Source organism: Anguilla anguilla, chromosome 9 (assembly GCF_013347855.1).
Source record: "Anguilla anguilla isolate fAngAng1 chromosome 9, fAngAng1.pri, whole genome shotgun sequence".
NCBI lineage: Eukaryota > Metazoa > Chordata > Actinopteri > Anguilliformes > Anguillidae > Anguilla > Anguilla anguilla.
This window is the reverse complement of record NC_049209.1, coordinates 30,605,093-30,618,047: the sequence shown is the minus strand read 5'-3', so window position 1 is coordinate 30,618,047 and position 12,955 is coordinate 30,605,093. Positions and strand designations below refer to the sequence as shown.

Sequence of the window (12,955 nt, the reverse complement as noted above, 5' to 3'; positions counted from 1 at the left end):
CCCTCTCTCCCCATCTCTCTCTACATTCATATCTTTCTCCCTTCCACCCTCTCACTCACTCACTCCCCCTCTCTCCCCATCTCTTTCTATCTCTCACTCCCCCACTCCCTCTCTCTCTCCCTCTCCACTGTCATTCCATTCATCTTCCTCTCACTCACTCCCCCACTCCCTCTCTCTCTCCCTCCCTCCCCCACCCCCCCGTACCTTTCAGAATGGTTTGCTGCTGTTTGGCAGAGCAGATGAGTCTGGTGATGCCGTCTATAATTTGGCTCTTGGAGTCCACGTCTTTCTCCTTCGGCTTCTTCCCCAAGAATATGGTGGGAACTGCAGGAAGAGTGAGGTACGTCACGTCGCACGTACCCCAACATTACACAACTAGCGACAGTGCGCCCATAAACACTCTCAGGAGTGTGTGTAAGGGCGGCAGTGTAGTATAATGGCTAAGGAGTTGGTCTTGTAATCTAAAGGTCGCAAGTTCGATTCCCCGATAGGACGCTGCCCTTGAGCAAGGTTGGACCCTTGAGCAAGGTACTTAACCTGCGTTGCTCCAGTATATATCCAGCTGTATAACTGGATACAATGCAAGTCACTCTGGATAAGAGCGTCTGCTAAATGCCTGTATTTATTTGTGTACGAACACCGCACCCCTGCGCATCTCTCTGCCTATTGCTATCTCAGGCCCCACGCTCACCTTTCTTGTTCTTCTCCTTGGTGACGACCGTCATGGCCATGGTGTTGGGCAGGAGCTGGGGCTCGCTGGCTCCCCCTCCTGGCAGCCGGCTGACCTGCAGGGAGCGGAAGGCGCACTTCAGGGTGTTCTTGGAGCCCGTATCGCGCCGCTCGCCCTCCCGCCTCTTCTCCGGCCCGGACGCCACCCAGTAATCCACCTGCAGCCCGATGGCGTCCACGCCGTGGGACATGCTGGGGCTCCTGGCGCGAAAGACAGGAATCAATTAAAAACATCATATCTCCAATCCATCGCTTTTTCCATGGGTAAAACTATATGTACATGTCCTGACAGAACACAAATATGGTATTCAATTCTGATTATACTGGAAACCATCTACTCCAGTCTAAATATTAACTATGGTTTACTATCCAGCTGAAACAACAAGGATATTTCAAGGTGCTATAAGTATGTAATGGGGCTTTTTGCATTACTGCCTCAGAGTCATAGACATAGTTAGTGCTAAACCTAATCTCTAACTATACATGCCATAATGTAAGAATGGCCTATATGTAAAATACAAAATAACACAGCTCTGTAGTGTGTCCTGACTAATACATTAATAAATAATGATGACACCAAAACATGTGATCAGTGATTGACAGCATACCCCAGTACAGCCAGCCCACTGCTCATGGAGGGTGAGGAAGGTGGGGTAGCAACCACGTCTTTTGCGCCGCCTGTCGGAGATCCGTGAGATGGAGGGGAGGTGGATGGGACAGCCAGGCTGACAGGCACGCCCTCCTCAGTATCGCCCCCTGCAGGACAGAAACAAGACACCTGCTTTTCACAACTGTAGCAAGCCTGGGCAGTGGTGTGGACAAACAATAAAATCCACTGCAAATTCTCTTAAGCCTTATAGCAGCCAATAACGTAATATCCACAGGAAGAAAAAACAATCATAACATATCAACATTTCAGCAATAACACAATAAATCAGTTGGTACAATCAGTTTATCCATTATACCATAATAAATTGACACAATAAAAATTCCCAACGGACCACAATGTTTTGGTGCCATTGGGTGACCCCTAATTATGTGTGTGGTACATTCTCTATTCTATTATGCCTGCCCTTCATCTGGATTTGAAAATTTAAAAAAATTAGCAGCTCACCTGCAGAGGCCTGACTCGGTTCGATTAGCCCAACTTTCACCACCTGTGAACACAAACAAGCCCGTCACACACTTCTGCGAGAACCACGCTACAACCCTCCATTTCTACTGCTTCACATTTACAAAACTCAAACACGCCTGAGCAAGCTATTGGACAAGGAGTGCCTGTCCCAAAAACCCAAACTTTCTAAGACACGGTGAGGCTATGACGGTCCAACGATGGTTCTGTATTTACTCACACTCTTATTCAGGGACGTTAATAAGACAAGTTAACTGCAGGGGCGCTCACCCCAATGAAGGGAATAAACTTCTGGTAGGAGTCTTCATCCAGACTGCGGAGAGAGGGAATACAGAAAGAGTCAGCTGTAGCAAAGGGGAAGACTGAAAAAGGGCTGAGAAAGGAAATAAGAGGTCCCTACATCTACGTAATAGACAATCTGCATTTCAGATATGTTGTATAGAGATACTTTTTCTTCCCAAGTCCTGCAAATCCCATGTTTTTACAGAAAACAAGTTTGCTGTCCTGTCTGGCCAGAGTGGGAGGGGTCTGCTACTGAGTGACACACACATAGGTGGAGCCATAGATAGGACATTCAGGGCAGGACTGAATTTTGGCTAGATAACTAGCCTTTTATTATCATGAGCTGGCTATGTAGCTAGCAGATAGTTGTAGGTAGTTGCAGCACAGCTGGTGTTGCTGCACCTGAAACTTGAAATGAGTAGTGCAAGCTACCAAATTTAGCCGACACTAGGAAAATATTAACAAATTTATATGGTGTATAACTTAGTTGAGGCTAACAAAACCGCAGACTAGCTAGTTACCATATCCCATTACACATTTTTAAGCCACACCCGCTTCTTGTTTACCATTTGAATACAGACACAGACACTGATCACTTTGGTTGAACAGATACAGGTAATGACATCTCTGAACACCATTAACATGAACTGTTATAAGTGTTGGGAGGTATGACATCACTCACATGCGATGCTTGCAGGTCAGCATGGCTTCAGCGATGGGCAGCTGGTGAGTGACTACGGCTCCATTGATGTACTGGCTGATCCGGCCGGCCACGTCCAGAACCTCTGCAGAGCCGGGGAGGGGCGGTCAGCGCAGAAAACCCCCAGATAACAGTCAGGCAGAAAAACAGCTATCTCTCTCAATGTGCCTGAGGTCAGAGGTCTGAGGTGAGCAGAGGTGAGCTCTGTGTGTTTTGGGTGACCAGTTGGGGGTGCGTTGTGAGTTTTCAGGAGTCTCTATGTGCTGTGAGAGGGTTCGAGGTGAGCTCAGTGTGTTTTCGGTGGACAATTTGGGCGGGTACCGTTCTGGGGGGGTTCCAGGCGGCTGAACAGGTCTCTCCAGGCACTGTCCAGGAAGGCTGCGCTATACCGGTTGTCCAGGGCACCCAGGTGCTTAGCGACAGGATGCGAGCCTTGGTGTGAGGGAACCAGTTGGACATGAGGTCAAAACCTCAAAAACTCAAACACAGATATCAGTGATACTTGTTTTCTCGAAGCATTTCACAGGGCTTCTGATGTCTGGTTGTTTACTACAGTATCTGGTATGATTAAAGAAAAAACGGCAAAAGATCGCCTATATGCCCCATGGTGGCGGATATTCTTATTACTGTGACTGGATATACTGTGCAGCCCAACCCAACGACCCCCAGTACTGACCCAGGGGCACCACCAGGAAGCGCATGTGCCCGAGCCAGTCAGACGTCTTATTGGCCAGCTGGGTGACAAAGAAGCGCAGGATGGCCCCCAGGTAGCTCTGACCCCCCACCGCTGTCACCTTAACGGGCCGGGGCACGGAGGCGTTGCAGTTACAGCTGCGGGGGGAGAGGGGGGGAGAGGGAGGTTAACCAACTTATTTATATAGATTTATACAGTACGATGCGTCACTGAAGCGGATGAAGTGACTGAGAGACTCACAACTTCTGTATCCGTGTGAGGACGGCGGAGAGAACGGCCTGGATCTCGGCTCCGGAGCACGTGCAAACCACCGGCTGCTTCTGCGCCTGCAGGACCTCCGCCACGTACTGCAGCGACCGACAGACAGAGAGACAGACAAACAGACAGACACAGACAGACAAACAGACAGACACCGACAGACAGATGGACAGACACAGACGGACAGACAGACAGATGGACAGACAGACAGACAGATGGACAGACACAGACGGACAGACAGACAGATGGACAGACACAGACGGACAGACAGACACATGGACAGACACAGACAGACAGACGGATGGACAGAGAGGCAGACAGACAGACAGTTATGTACACTCGTCTGCACTCTGCTGCACCGACAGACACACAGCTGTACTGCAGACCAATCTCTACTACGCTGCACAGGCAGACATGAGTCATTGTACTATATATTCAGCATTAGCCATCACTGTACTACATATTCAGACATTAGTAATGACTACATTGCAGATGCATTGATTAATAATCACTATGGCAAATTCAGACATTAATAATCACTGTGCTAGAGTAAGACATTAGTAATCACAGTAGAAGGCTCAGTAATCACTGAGATGGACATAGAGAGCCTCGAAGACAGAAGAGAGGAGCAGAACAGGCATGCAGAGGGCAGCCATGGGTCCTCAGGACAGCGCCATACCTGGCCCTGCCAGTCACTGCTGTTCACCAGGATCAGGCTTTCAGGCAAGGCCGCATCTGACAGGAGGATCTGGTTCAGCTGGTCATACACAGCTTTCCTGGGCACCTGTGTGCATATGCACAAACACACATGCACACGCACACACGTGTATACATGCACAAACACACATGCAGACAGACATACACACACACACACACACACACACAGAAGAGAACCAACATTTTACGGACCATAAATCTTATAAAGAGCAAAATGATAAAAATCCGGGTCTGAGGATATTTAAGATCATTAATCACAGCAGGCCTTTCTAATAGCCCACAGCTATCTCAGATGTGGCAGAATAGCCTACTCATGTACCCCAGATGCATTTAGAGCAGGTGGCGGATTAAGCCCTGATGCTGCTGATTAACCAGAGACCACTGCAGACTCTCATAGTGCAGACAGCAGCCACTTAAGTTTCTCCGTGTGCCAAACCCCTTGGTGTGTACAGGGCTGTTGGTACTAGAGGGGTGCATCCGAGCCCAGCTGAGGGTTTGAGAGGGTACCTGAGGGCTGTGAGACCTAAGACAGGTGAGAATTTGAGAAGGCACAGGGGGGCGGGGTCATGGTTCCAGCAGGATTGATCCATGCTTCAGCGAGACTTTTTTTTTAAACCACTTGGCATATTTGGAGGAAGCATCTTTCACTACAATAACAGCTTTAAATCTTCTTGGCAGATTTGCAGCTCATGTTTCTTGGACGGTGCTTCTGAACCGCAAAAAGCTGAGGTCAGGCCTTGGTCTCTGGCACTTAAGAAAGCTTTTTATTCTCCGGCCGCTCTAGTAGTTACGGCCTGGTGCTTTGGGCTGTTGTTCCGCTCAAAGCTGAAACAGGTTTTCTACCAGTATGAAAAATTTAAAGATTTGAGGTGAAGATTTGAGTGGATACAGTACATGGGGGGCGTCTCCTAGCTCAGGTGAAGGTTCGGGTGGGTACAGTACCTGGGGGGTGAGTTCTAGCTCAGGTGAAGGTTTGAGTGGGTACAGGTCCTGAGGGGTGGGGTGTATCTGAGCTGAGGTGAAGGTTTGGGTGGGTACAGGTCCTGAGGGGTGGGGTGTGTCCTAGCTCAGGTGAAGGTTTGGGTGGGTACAGTATCTGGGGGGTGTATCTGAGCTGAGGTGAAGGTTTGGGTGGGTACAGGTCCTGAGGGGTGGGGTGTGTCCTAGCTCAGGTGAAGGTTTGGGTGGGTACAGTATCTGGGGGGTGTATCTGAGCTGAGGTGAAGGTTTGGGTGGGTACAGGTCCTGAGGGGTGGGGTGTGTCCTAGCTCAGGTGAAGGTTTGGGTGGGTACAGTACCTGGAGGGTGTATCTGAGCTGAGGTGAAGGTTTGGGTGGGTACAGTACCTGGGGTGTGTCCTAGTTCAGGTAAAGGTTTGGGTGGGTACAGTACCTGGGGGGGGGGGGTGGTATCTGAGCTCACGTGAAGGTTTGGGTGGGTACAGGTCCTGAGGGGTGGGGTGTGTCCTAGCTCAGGTGAAGGTTTGGGTGGGTACAGTACCTGGGGTGTGTATCCGAGCTCAGGCGACCTCTCGCTGTCGGAGCTGTTGGTTCTTTCGCTGAGCGGTTTGGAGAGCTGCCTCTCCTTCAGAGGAGTACTGCGCTTCTGCCTGGGGGTCTGGCCACCGTCCAGCCTGCGTCACGCAAAAACACAAGCTGTCTCAGGAGCTGGGTGTGCGCCTGAGCGTGTGTGTGTCCTTTCTGTGTGTGCGTGTGCGTGTGTGTGTGTGTGTGTGTGTGTGTGTGTTATAGACCTGGGAGAGGGCAGGCTTTGGCTCTTCATGGGAGTCCTTGGCTTCTCTGGAACAGAAACAGTGATGCTGGGAGCCATGTCTCCAAACATCTCCTCCTCGTTCAGCTCCTACGCACACACAGCACAGCAGAGAGTGTGAGTCTGCATTAATCACTGTATGTCACCCTCAGTGTGTTGATCACAGCATGTCACAGTGTGTTAATCACTGTATCTCTCTCACAGTGTGTTAATCACAGCATGTCACTCACAGTGTGTTAATCACTGTATCTCTCTCACAGTGTGTTAATCACAGCATGTCACTGACAGAGACACTGAGAGCGCGTGTCTTTCACATCTCCTCAGGGGGTCTTACCAGCGTGTCTGTCTCTGAGATGTTATCGTCCAGATTGCGGCTGCGGGAGCGCTTCATTTTGTCCGATGGGGGCTGCTCCCCCTGCTGGATACACAGAGAACAGCAGTTGATACCAGCATAAACTGTCAGCCTCCTGTCCCCCTCAATTACTGTCTCCTCTCATCTTATCCTCTTTTGCCTTTTCTCAATTTTTTCTCTTTATTTTAGCTTCCACAATCGTATATTTACATATTTCTCTTAATGTCCCTCTGTTTTTAATTTTCTCCTTCTCTTCTGTGTGTGTTCCAAGTCATTATTTGTCATCCTCTGATATTTACAGGCCCCACCCCCCTCTTCCTCAGTTCAAAGCCCAACCCCTCAGGCCCCACCCCCGGGTGTGACTTACAGGACTAAGGATGTCCCGGCTCAAGCTGCCAAACTCAGTCTGCGAGCTCGACTGGGATACACCCTCAAAGAAAGGTCTGAAAAACAAAAACGCACGCATGCACGCACGCACACACACACACACACACACACACGCACACACGCACACACGCACACACGCACACACGCACACACGCACACACGCACACACACACACACAATATCAGAATAGAGTACAGAATATGTTCCCATTAACATTTCCATGATGTAGATGGTCTGGTGTTTTGGGATGGACCTGAGGCGAAGCTCTCTGCATGTTAATGTGACTCTAAATTTCAACGTCACTGACTAGACACAGCAGTATGTGCATTCCTCACATTTTGTATTCAAATGGATGGTTCATTTTATGGGAAATTTTATATTATTTCAGTTTTAGTGTATATTTTCAACAGATCAGCTTTTCTGTGCAATGCAGAGTATTTCTGATATTTACAGAAGTTTCAGACAACCTAAAATAAACCCAGAAAAGTGAACTATCCCATAAAATTGGTTCACCAGCAGAGGGAGTCCATCCATTTTCAAAGATTGTCAAGATACTGTTATCTCCCTTTAGCTGCTGCTGCGCTCGCTTGCTCGCTCACTCACTCACTCACTCACTCACGGACATGTGACCTGGGATATATAGTCTTAAAACCAGGAGGTGTCCAATCGTCTCTGAAAAGGGACAGTGTGGGTGCAGGTTTTTGTTGAAGCCTGGCACTCAAACAGTAAATTCAACTAACAAATGACCTGAGAGAAGACCATGAAGATATGAATTTACAGAATAACCAGTCAACTGAACTATGGATTCAGAAGCAGCATATGCATCTACACCTTATCAAGCAATGCAAAATGATGTAAAATGTAGGTACACTGTCCTTTGATAAAACAACAAAGTGTGATCAAAATTAGACAGTGTGGGAACAAAGAACCCAAATGTGAGAAATTCTGCAGTGGTTGATATGAAATAACACAAATTAACACCAATTTTTGTATCTGCATTCAGCGCAACTCCTCGTCTCCCCCTACCTTTCAGTCTCTCCCGCATCTCAGACCCTCACCAAATACTTTCATCTCTCTCCTTCTTATTCCCCCATCTCCCTCACGCCCTCTCTCAAATTCAAATTCTCTCCCTCTCCCCCCGCTCTCAGTCTGCACACCTGACAGGACCCGCTGGCATTTACAGAAGTTTATCCCCCCGCTGCGGACACACGGTCACTGAGCGGGCCAAGGAGAGGGGAAATGGAAAAATACTGCCGTAACAAAAAAGAAAAAAGCAAAAGCAAAACAGTCTTATCTCAGCAGAGCAGGTATCAGTTATACCCCAGACAGCCCTGCCCTTGAACGCGTCCTTAATGGTGCCTACGGTAACGTGCTATGAGTCAGGGGGCTGTAGCCTGGCCATGTGATCCAGCCCTCTGTGCTGTATAGAAGTGTCCACTCAGTCAGCACAGCTACACTAAATGGCTCAAGCAGTCCATCATGTTCTGCGTGCAGAATTTGACTGACATTTTGAAAATGTAAAGGACACATCCCCATGACTTCACTGCAAGAGGAGTTTTCAGTTGACCTAGTTAGTTAAATAAATGCAAGACAAATAAATGAAAAAAGAAAATCTAAATAAATGTTGGCATTTTAAAAGGCATTATTCTGTATGCAACAGGAAATCCTGAAACCAACCCTCCTAGTTGGTTAGAGGGAAAGCTTAGTAATTCAACAACAAATACTAACACACTCAGGCTAGCTCTGTTTGAAACCACCAGAAATCAGGCCAAATAGGGTTTGTATTATGAAATTAAAACATCAAGTAACTTTGATGCTATTGGAACTTATGATACATACTGCAAAACAGACGCTGATCCTGACAAAGTGGAGGCTCGGTAATCCAGCCAATAAAAAAGGTTTATGTAAGGGGGCCCCCTTGGGCATCCAGTTAAAGTACTAGCCCTTGGTGCAGTGATGTGCTGCATAGACCAAAGTACAAATTCTGACCGCCAGTGCAGCAGAGGCTGCGTTGGCAGATTTAATTTCCTATTTCAGATTCACAGATATGGACTGACTGAGACAATGTTTCAGCGATCAGTGTTACTGCGATACGGGCAGGCAGTGGCCTCTTACAGCCACCTGTGGGACAAATCATGAAAAAAAATGACTGATCATTATACCGTTATCACGGCTGAAGGCGATACCATTGTTACGCTACCGTTTCAACCCTTTCCTGGCTTTGTTCTTCTACCCTGTGATGTCAGTACTAATGAGCTCTCTACAGCTCTACAACACCTCAGGCCTGTTGAGCCAAAAAAGCTCATTTGAATTTGAGAGACGGAGAGACATAGCCCGTTTATATTTTTAAAAGATCAGTTAACAGCAGAGGCACAGGTGGGTGGAAGTGTAGCACAGAGGTTAGGCAACCGGGCTTGTAACCCCGAAGTTGTGGATCTGCTATCTGATATACTCATGAGGAAAGCACTTAACGTGGATTGTACATTTTAAAAACTGTGATCTGTGTACAGTTGAGGCCAAAAGTTTACATACACCTAGGATAAAGACATTCAAAGTAAATTTTGTTACAACTTTGGAGTTATGCTTAGGATCATTGTCCTGCTGGGAGACCCAGTTGTGAACAAGTTTGAACTTTCTAGCTGATGTCTTGAGGTGTTGCTTCAGTGTTTCTAGATAATCCTGGGTTTAGGGGTGCTAAAAGTTCTTACTTGAGTTTGGGTTTAGGGGTGCTGAGGATACTGTCAGTCTCCTCCATCTCTGGCCCACTGTCGCTGGGGTTGTACATCTCTAGACTGTCGTACAGTTCGTCAAGATCCTCCTCCACATCTTGGATCTGTTCCCGGGAAACGTGTTCCAACCCAAACCCCACCTGGAACGAAGAGGGACACGCCTGCTTTTAGACACACACACCAAACTAAAACCCTGAATCATAATCAGTGGCATGTTACAAAACCAAGCTACCGGATCCCAACGCAATGCCATGCTACAGTACATAAACACATTACCACACAACGAGGAAAAAGAGGTGGGGGGAAAGAGAAAGAGAGCAAGGAAATCAATTCAATTAAACTGAAAATAAAGCAAATTGAATTTGCCCACCCCTACATAAAGATATACATAGATACAGAGAGAGAAGGAGGGAGAGCGAAGAGAGAGAGAGAGAGAGAGAGAGAGAGAGAGAGAGAGAGAGATTGGTCAAGAGAGAGACAGGGAGACTGCAGACTGCTGTAGTGACTCTTGTTCCTAAAATAACACAAGTAACAGCAAACAGCATGCACATCTTACCTGTGAGATTGGTCTTAACCTGCTGTGTCATGCTGTGGCAGGGATGAGGGTTTTACGCGCATATGTCCATGTCAGACACAATCACAGTTGTATTTACACAGAATGTTGTTTATAAAAACAACTACATTTGAATTCAAGTCTGAATTTGAATTCAAAGGGAGGCAGGGCAATTGAAGAGGAAAGCAAAGAAAGCAAACTAATGATTTACCTCGTCTGACACTTTAAACCTTTTCAGAAGGGCCACAAACTTCTGCTTGATGTTGGGTTGCTGGACAGAAAGAGGAATTGGTTACATCAGACAGGAACTTACTCAAGAGGTAACTTAGCCTGACCACATACATGGCAGTCCACGCACTGTAACATGTACAAGCAGTAACTCGCTCATTAAGCCCACACCCACTTCATATACCGTTTAAGCCTGTCCTTACTGACTCATCGTCATGGTTCGGTGGAGCCACACACAGCCCCAGCACATAAACCCCAACACTCTACTATCACACCACCTTCACAGAGCTGAGAGTGTTTGGAATATGTATATATATATATATATATATATATTTTTTTTTTTTTAAATGTGTGTGTCTGTGTGAGTGTGTGCACGTGTCCATGTGTGTGTGTGTGTGTGTGTGTGTGTGACTACACCACTGTTTGTGTAGGAGTATGCATAAATATGAATACATCGTATGTATGTGTTTGTGTGTGTGTTTTCAGCTTGGAATTTCCACTGTCAGAAACTGTCATTAGGAAATGGAAGTTCAGAGGAACTGACAAAGTCAAAGCAAGATTTGTAAGACCGAGAAAAATCACAGATAGAACTGCTTATAGAAGGGCCAGGTATGGAAATTAAAACCCTTATATCACTGCAATAGGCCTGCAGAAAGGTTTCATGACACCGCAGTAATGGTACACCGGTCCACTGAGCAGCATTGTTTACACAAGCATTATCTGCATGGAAGAATTGTCAGAAGAAAACCTTTCCTGTGAGCTCATCACAAAAGTCAACATCTGTTGTATGCGACACAGCACTTAGATAAGCCAGAGACTTTTTGGAACTGTAGACTGATGAAACAAAAATGGAACTCTTTGGCCACAACCACCAAAGATACCTTTGGAGAAAAACAGGGGAAGTGTTTGAAGAAACGAGCACCTTGCCAACTGTTAAGCATGAGGGTGGATCCATTATGCTTTTGGGTTGTTTGCCACGCAGTGACACAAGAAAAATTGTGCGGGTGGAGGGAAGAAATAAGTTAAATATCAATAAATCTTTGAAGTTAATGTCCCAGAGTCAGTGAAAAGGCTGAATATTTCAACAAGCCAAAACATATTCCAAAATAAACATACCCCAAAATTACCTACTTCGAGGAACAACAGATTAAGGTTTTGGAACGGTCTTCACAGTCCCCAGACCTGAATATTTTTGAAAATCTATGGGCAGATCTCAAGCATGCACCGTATGCAAGGAGATCTAATAACACTTCTGGACAAGAAGGGTACGGCAAGGAACACTGGGAAAAGTTAGCATCACAAAGAACGTAGCCAATGTGTGCTGAGCCCAAAAACAAATGACCAAGCAAACATCTAGGAAGACGCAGGTCAAACTGCAAATAGGAGGGGTTCTAGCACTGTCATTAAAAAAGCGGTTTTCAAACTCAGTCCTGGTGACCCACTGCCCATGAGTCTGTCACAGCCGGTGTCTCGATCAGTTAAGGTTGCTGAAAACATGCATGTGTTCCAACATGAATTTTGTGCTTTCAGATTCCGATATAATGCAGGTTTGGCTGATTGCCCTTTCCTGTCTTTGAACTCACCTGGCACTCACTTGATTTCACCTGCCAGACTATAATTGAATTAATTAAAACCTAAGTGATTCTAAAGGAATCACTTACCAGGGAGCACATTACTGAAAATTAACACATTATTTGATCTGAATTTGATTAAAAGGCCTGGGAAGTGAATCTGGCATATTTACTCTTCATACCCAGTTATTTCTAACATAATGTGACTTTAAGAGACTAAAATCATCCTTCACAGACATTAAGTGCCTAATTAAGAATAATTAAAAGATAATTACTATTCAGAGGTTGCAGTTACAGTAGGAATGAAAACCAGCATACACACTGGGTTTTCAAACCAGGATTGAGTTTGAAAACCCGTCATAAAAGACCCACAGACAGCTACTGACTACCTTAGACTACGTACAGAACTGAGAATGAATAAATGCATCTATTGATGTTCTGAGAAACAAGATAGGCCTATTGTTGCTTTCATTTCATTACACCACTCCCTCTGAAACTTGCTCTCAACTCTAATTTATATAAACCCAACACACAGTTATAGAGGGAGATAGGTACGTCCAGTTTTTTTTTTATCAGCTATGTACTGTAAGCCATGCGAAGTTGTAGGTTGTGGAAAACAGATGCAAGGATGCAAAATACTAACACTGAAAATATAAAATGATAAATTTATTACTGTTATGGCAAAGTAATAATAAAATAATGATTACAGATATTACAGACCTAATGTGTACGCAAATATACATGAGTTGTAGAAAATAATGAAAGCACCTAACAATATATGAATAGCAAGGTGTTCATAAAACAAATCTTGAATTTGTTTTGCACTAGATCTTGTAAACTGGCTGTATATTCC

General features: G+C 46.0%; 1 protein-coding gene across 4 annotated transcripts in view; it reads right to left on the bottom strand.

Moving 5' to 3' along the window:
• pacs1a (phosphofurin acidic cluster sorting protein 1a) overlaps positions 1 to 12,955 on the bottom strand; it is a 47,726-nt gene that overhangs the window by 5,287 nt on the left and 29,484 nt on the right. For 2 of the 4 annotated variants that reach the window (XM_035431894.1, XM_035431895.1), the window contains exons 8-23: positions 10,515 to 10,574; positions 9,730 to 9,890; positions 7,002 to 7,077; positions 6,617 to 6,697; positions 6,266 to 6,372; positions 6,013 to 6,145; positions 4,475 to 4,579; positions 3,778 to 3,884; positions 3,520 to 3,674; positions 3,165 to 3,275; positions 2,826 to 2,928; positions 2,132 to 2,174; positions 1,844 to 1,886; positions 1,338 to 1,485; positions 692 to 930; positions 205 to 324 (exon numbers count right to left, since the gene is read on the bottom strand). In XM_035431894.1, coding sequence (XP_035287785.1) covers positions 205 to 324; positions 692 to 930; positions 1,338 to 1,485; positions 1,844 to 1,886; positions 2,132 to 2,174; positions 2,826 to 2,928; positions 3,165 to 3,275; positions 3,520 to 3,674; positions 3,778 to 3,884; positions 4,475 to 4,579; positions 6,013 to 6,145; positions 6,266 to 6,372; positions 6,617 to 6,697; positions 7,002 to 7,077; positions 9,730 to 9,890; positions 10,515 to 10,574 — 1,792 coding nt within the window. Of the gene's footprint in view, positions 1 to 204; positions 325 to 691; positions 931 to 1,337; positions 1,486 to 1,843; positions 1,887 to 2,131; positions 2,175 to 2,825; positions 2,929 to 3,164; positions 3,276 to 3,519; positions 3,675 to 3,777; positions 3,885 to 4,474; positions 4,580 to 6,012; positions 6,146 to 6,265; positions 6,373 to 6,616; positions 6,701 to 7,001; positions 7,078 to 9,729; positions 9,891 to 10,514; positions 10,575 to 12,955 lie in introns of all 4 variants that reach the window. The other 2 variants (XM_035431892.1, XM_035431893.1) reach the window with 1 other exon arrangement.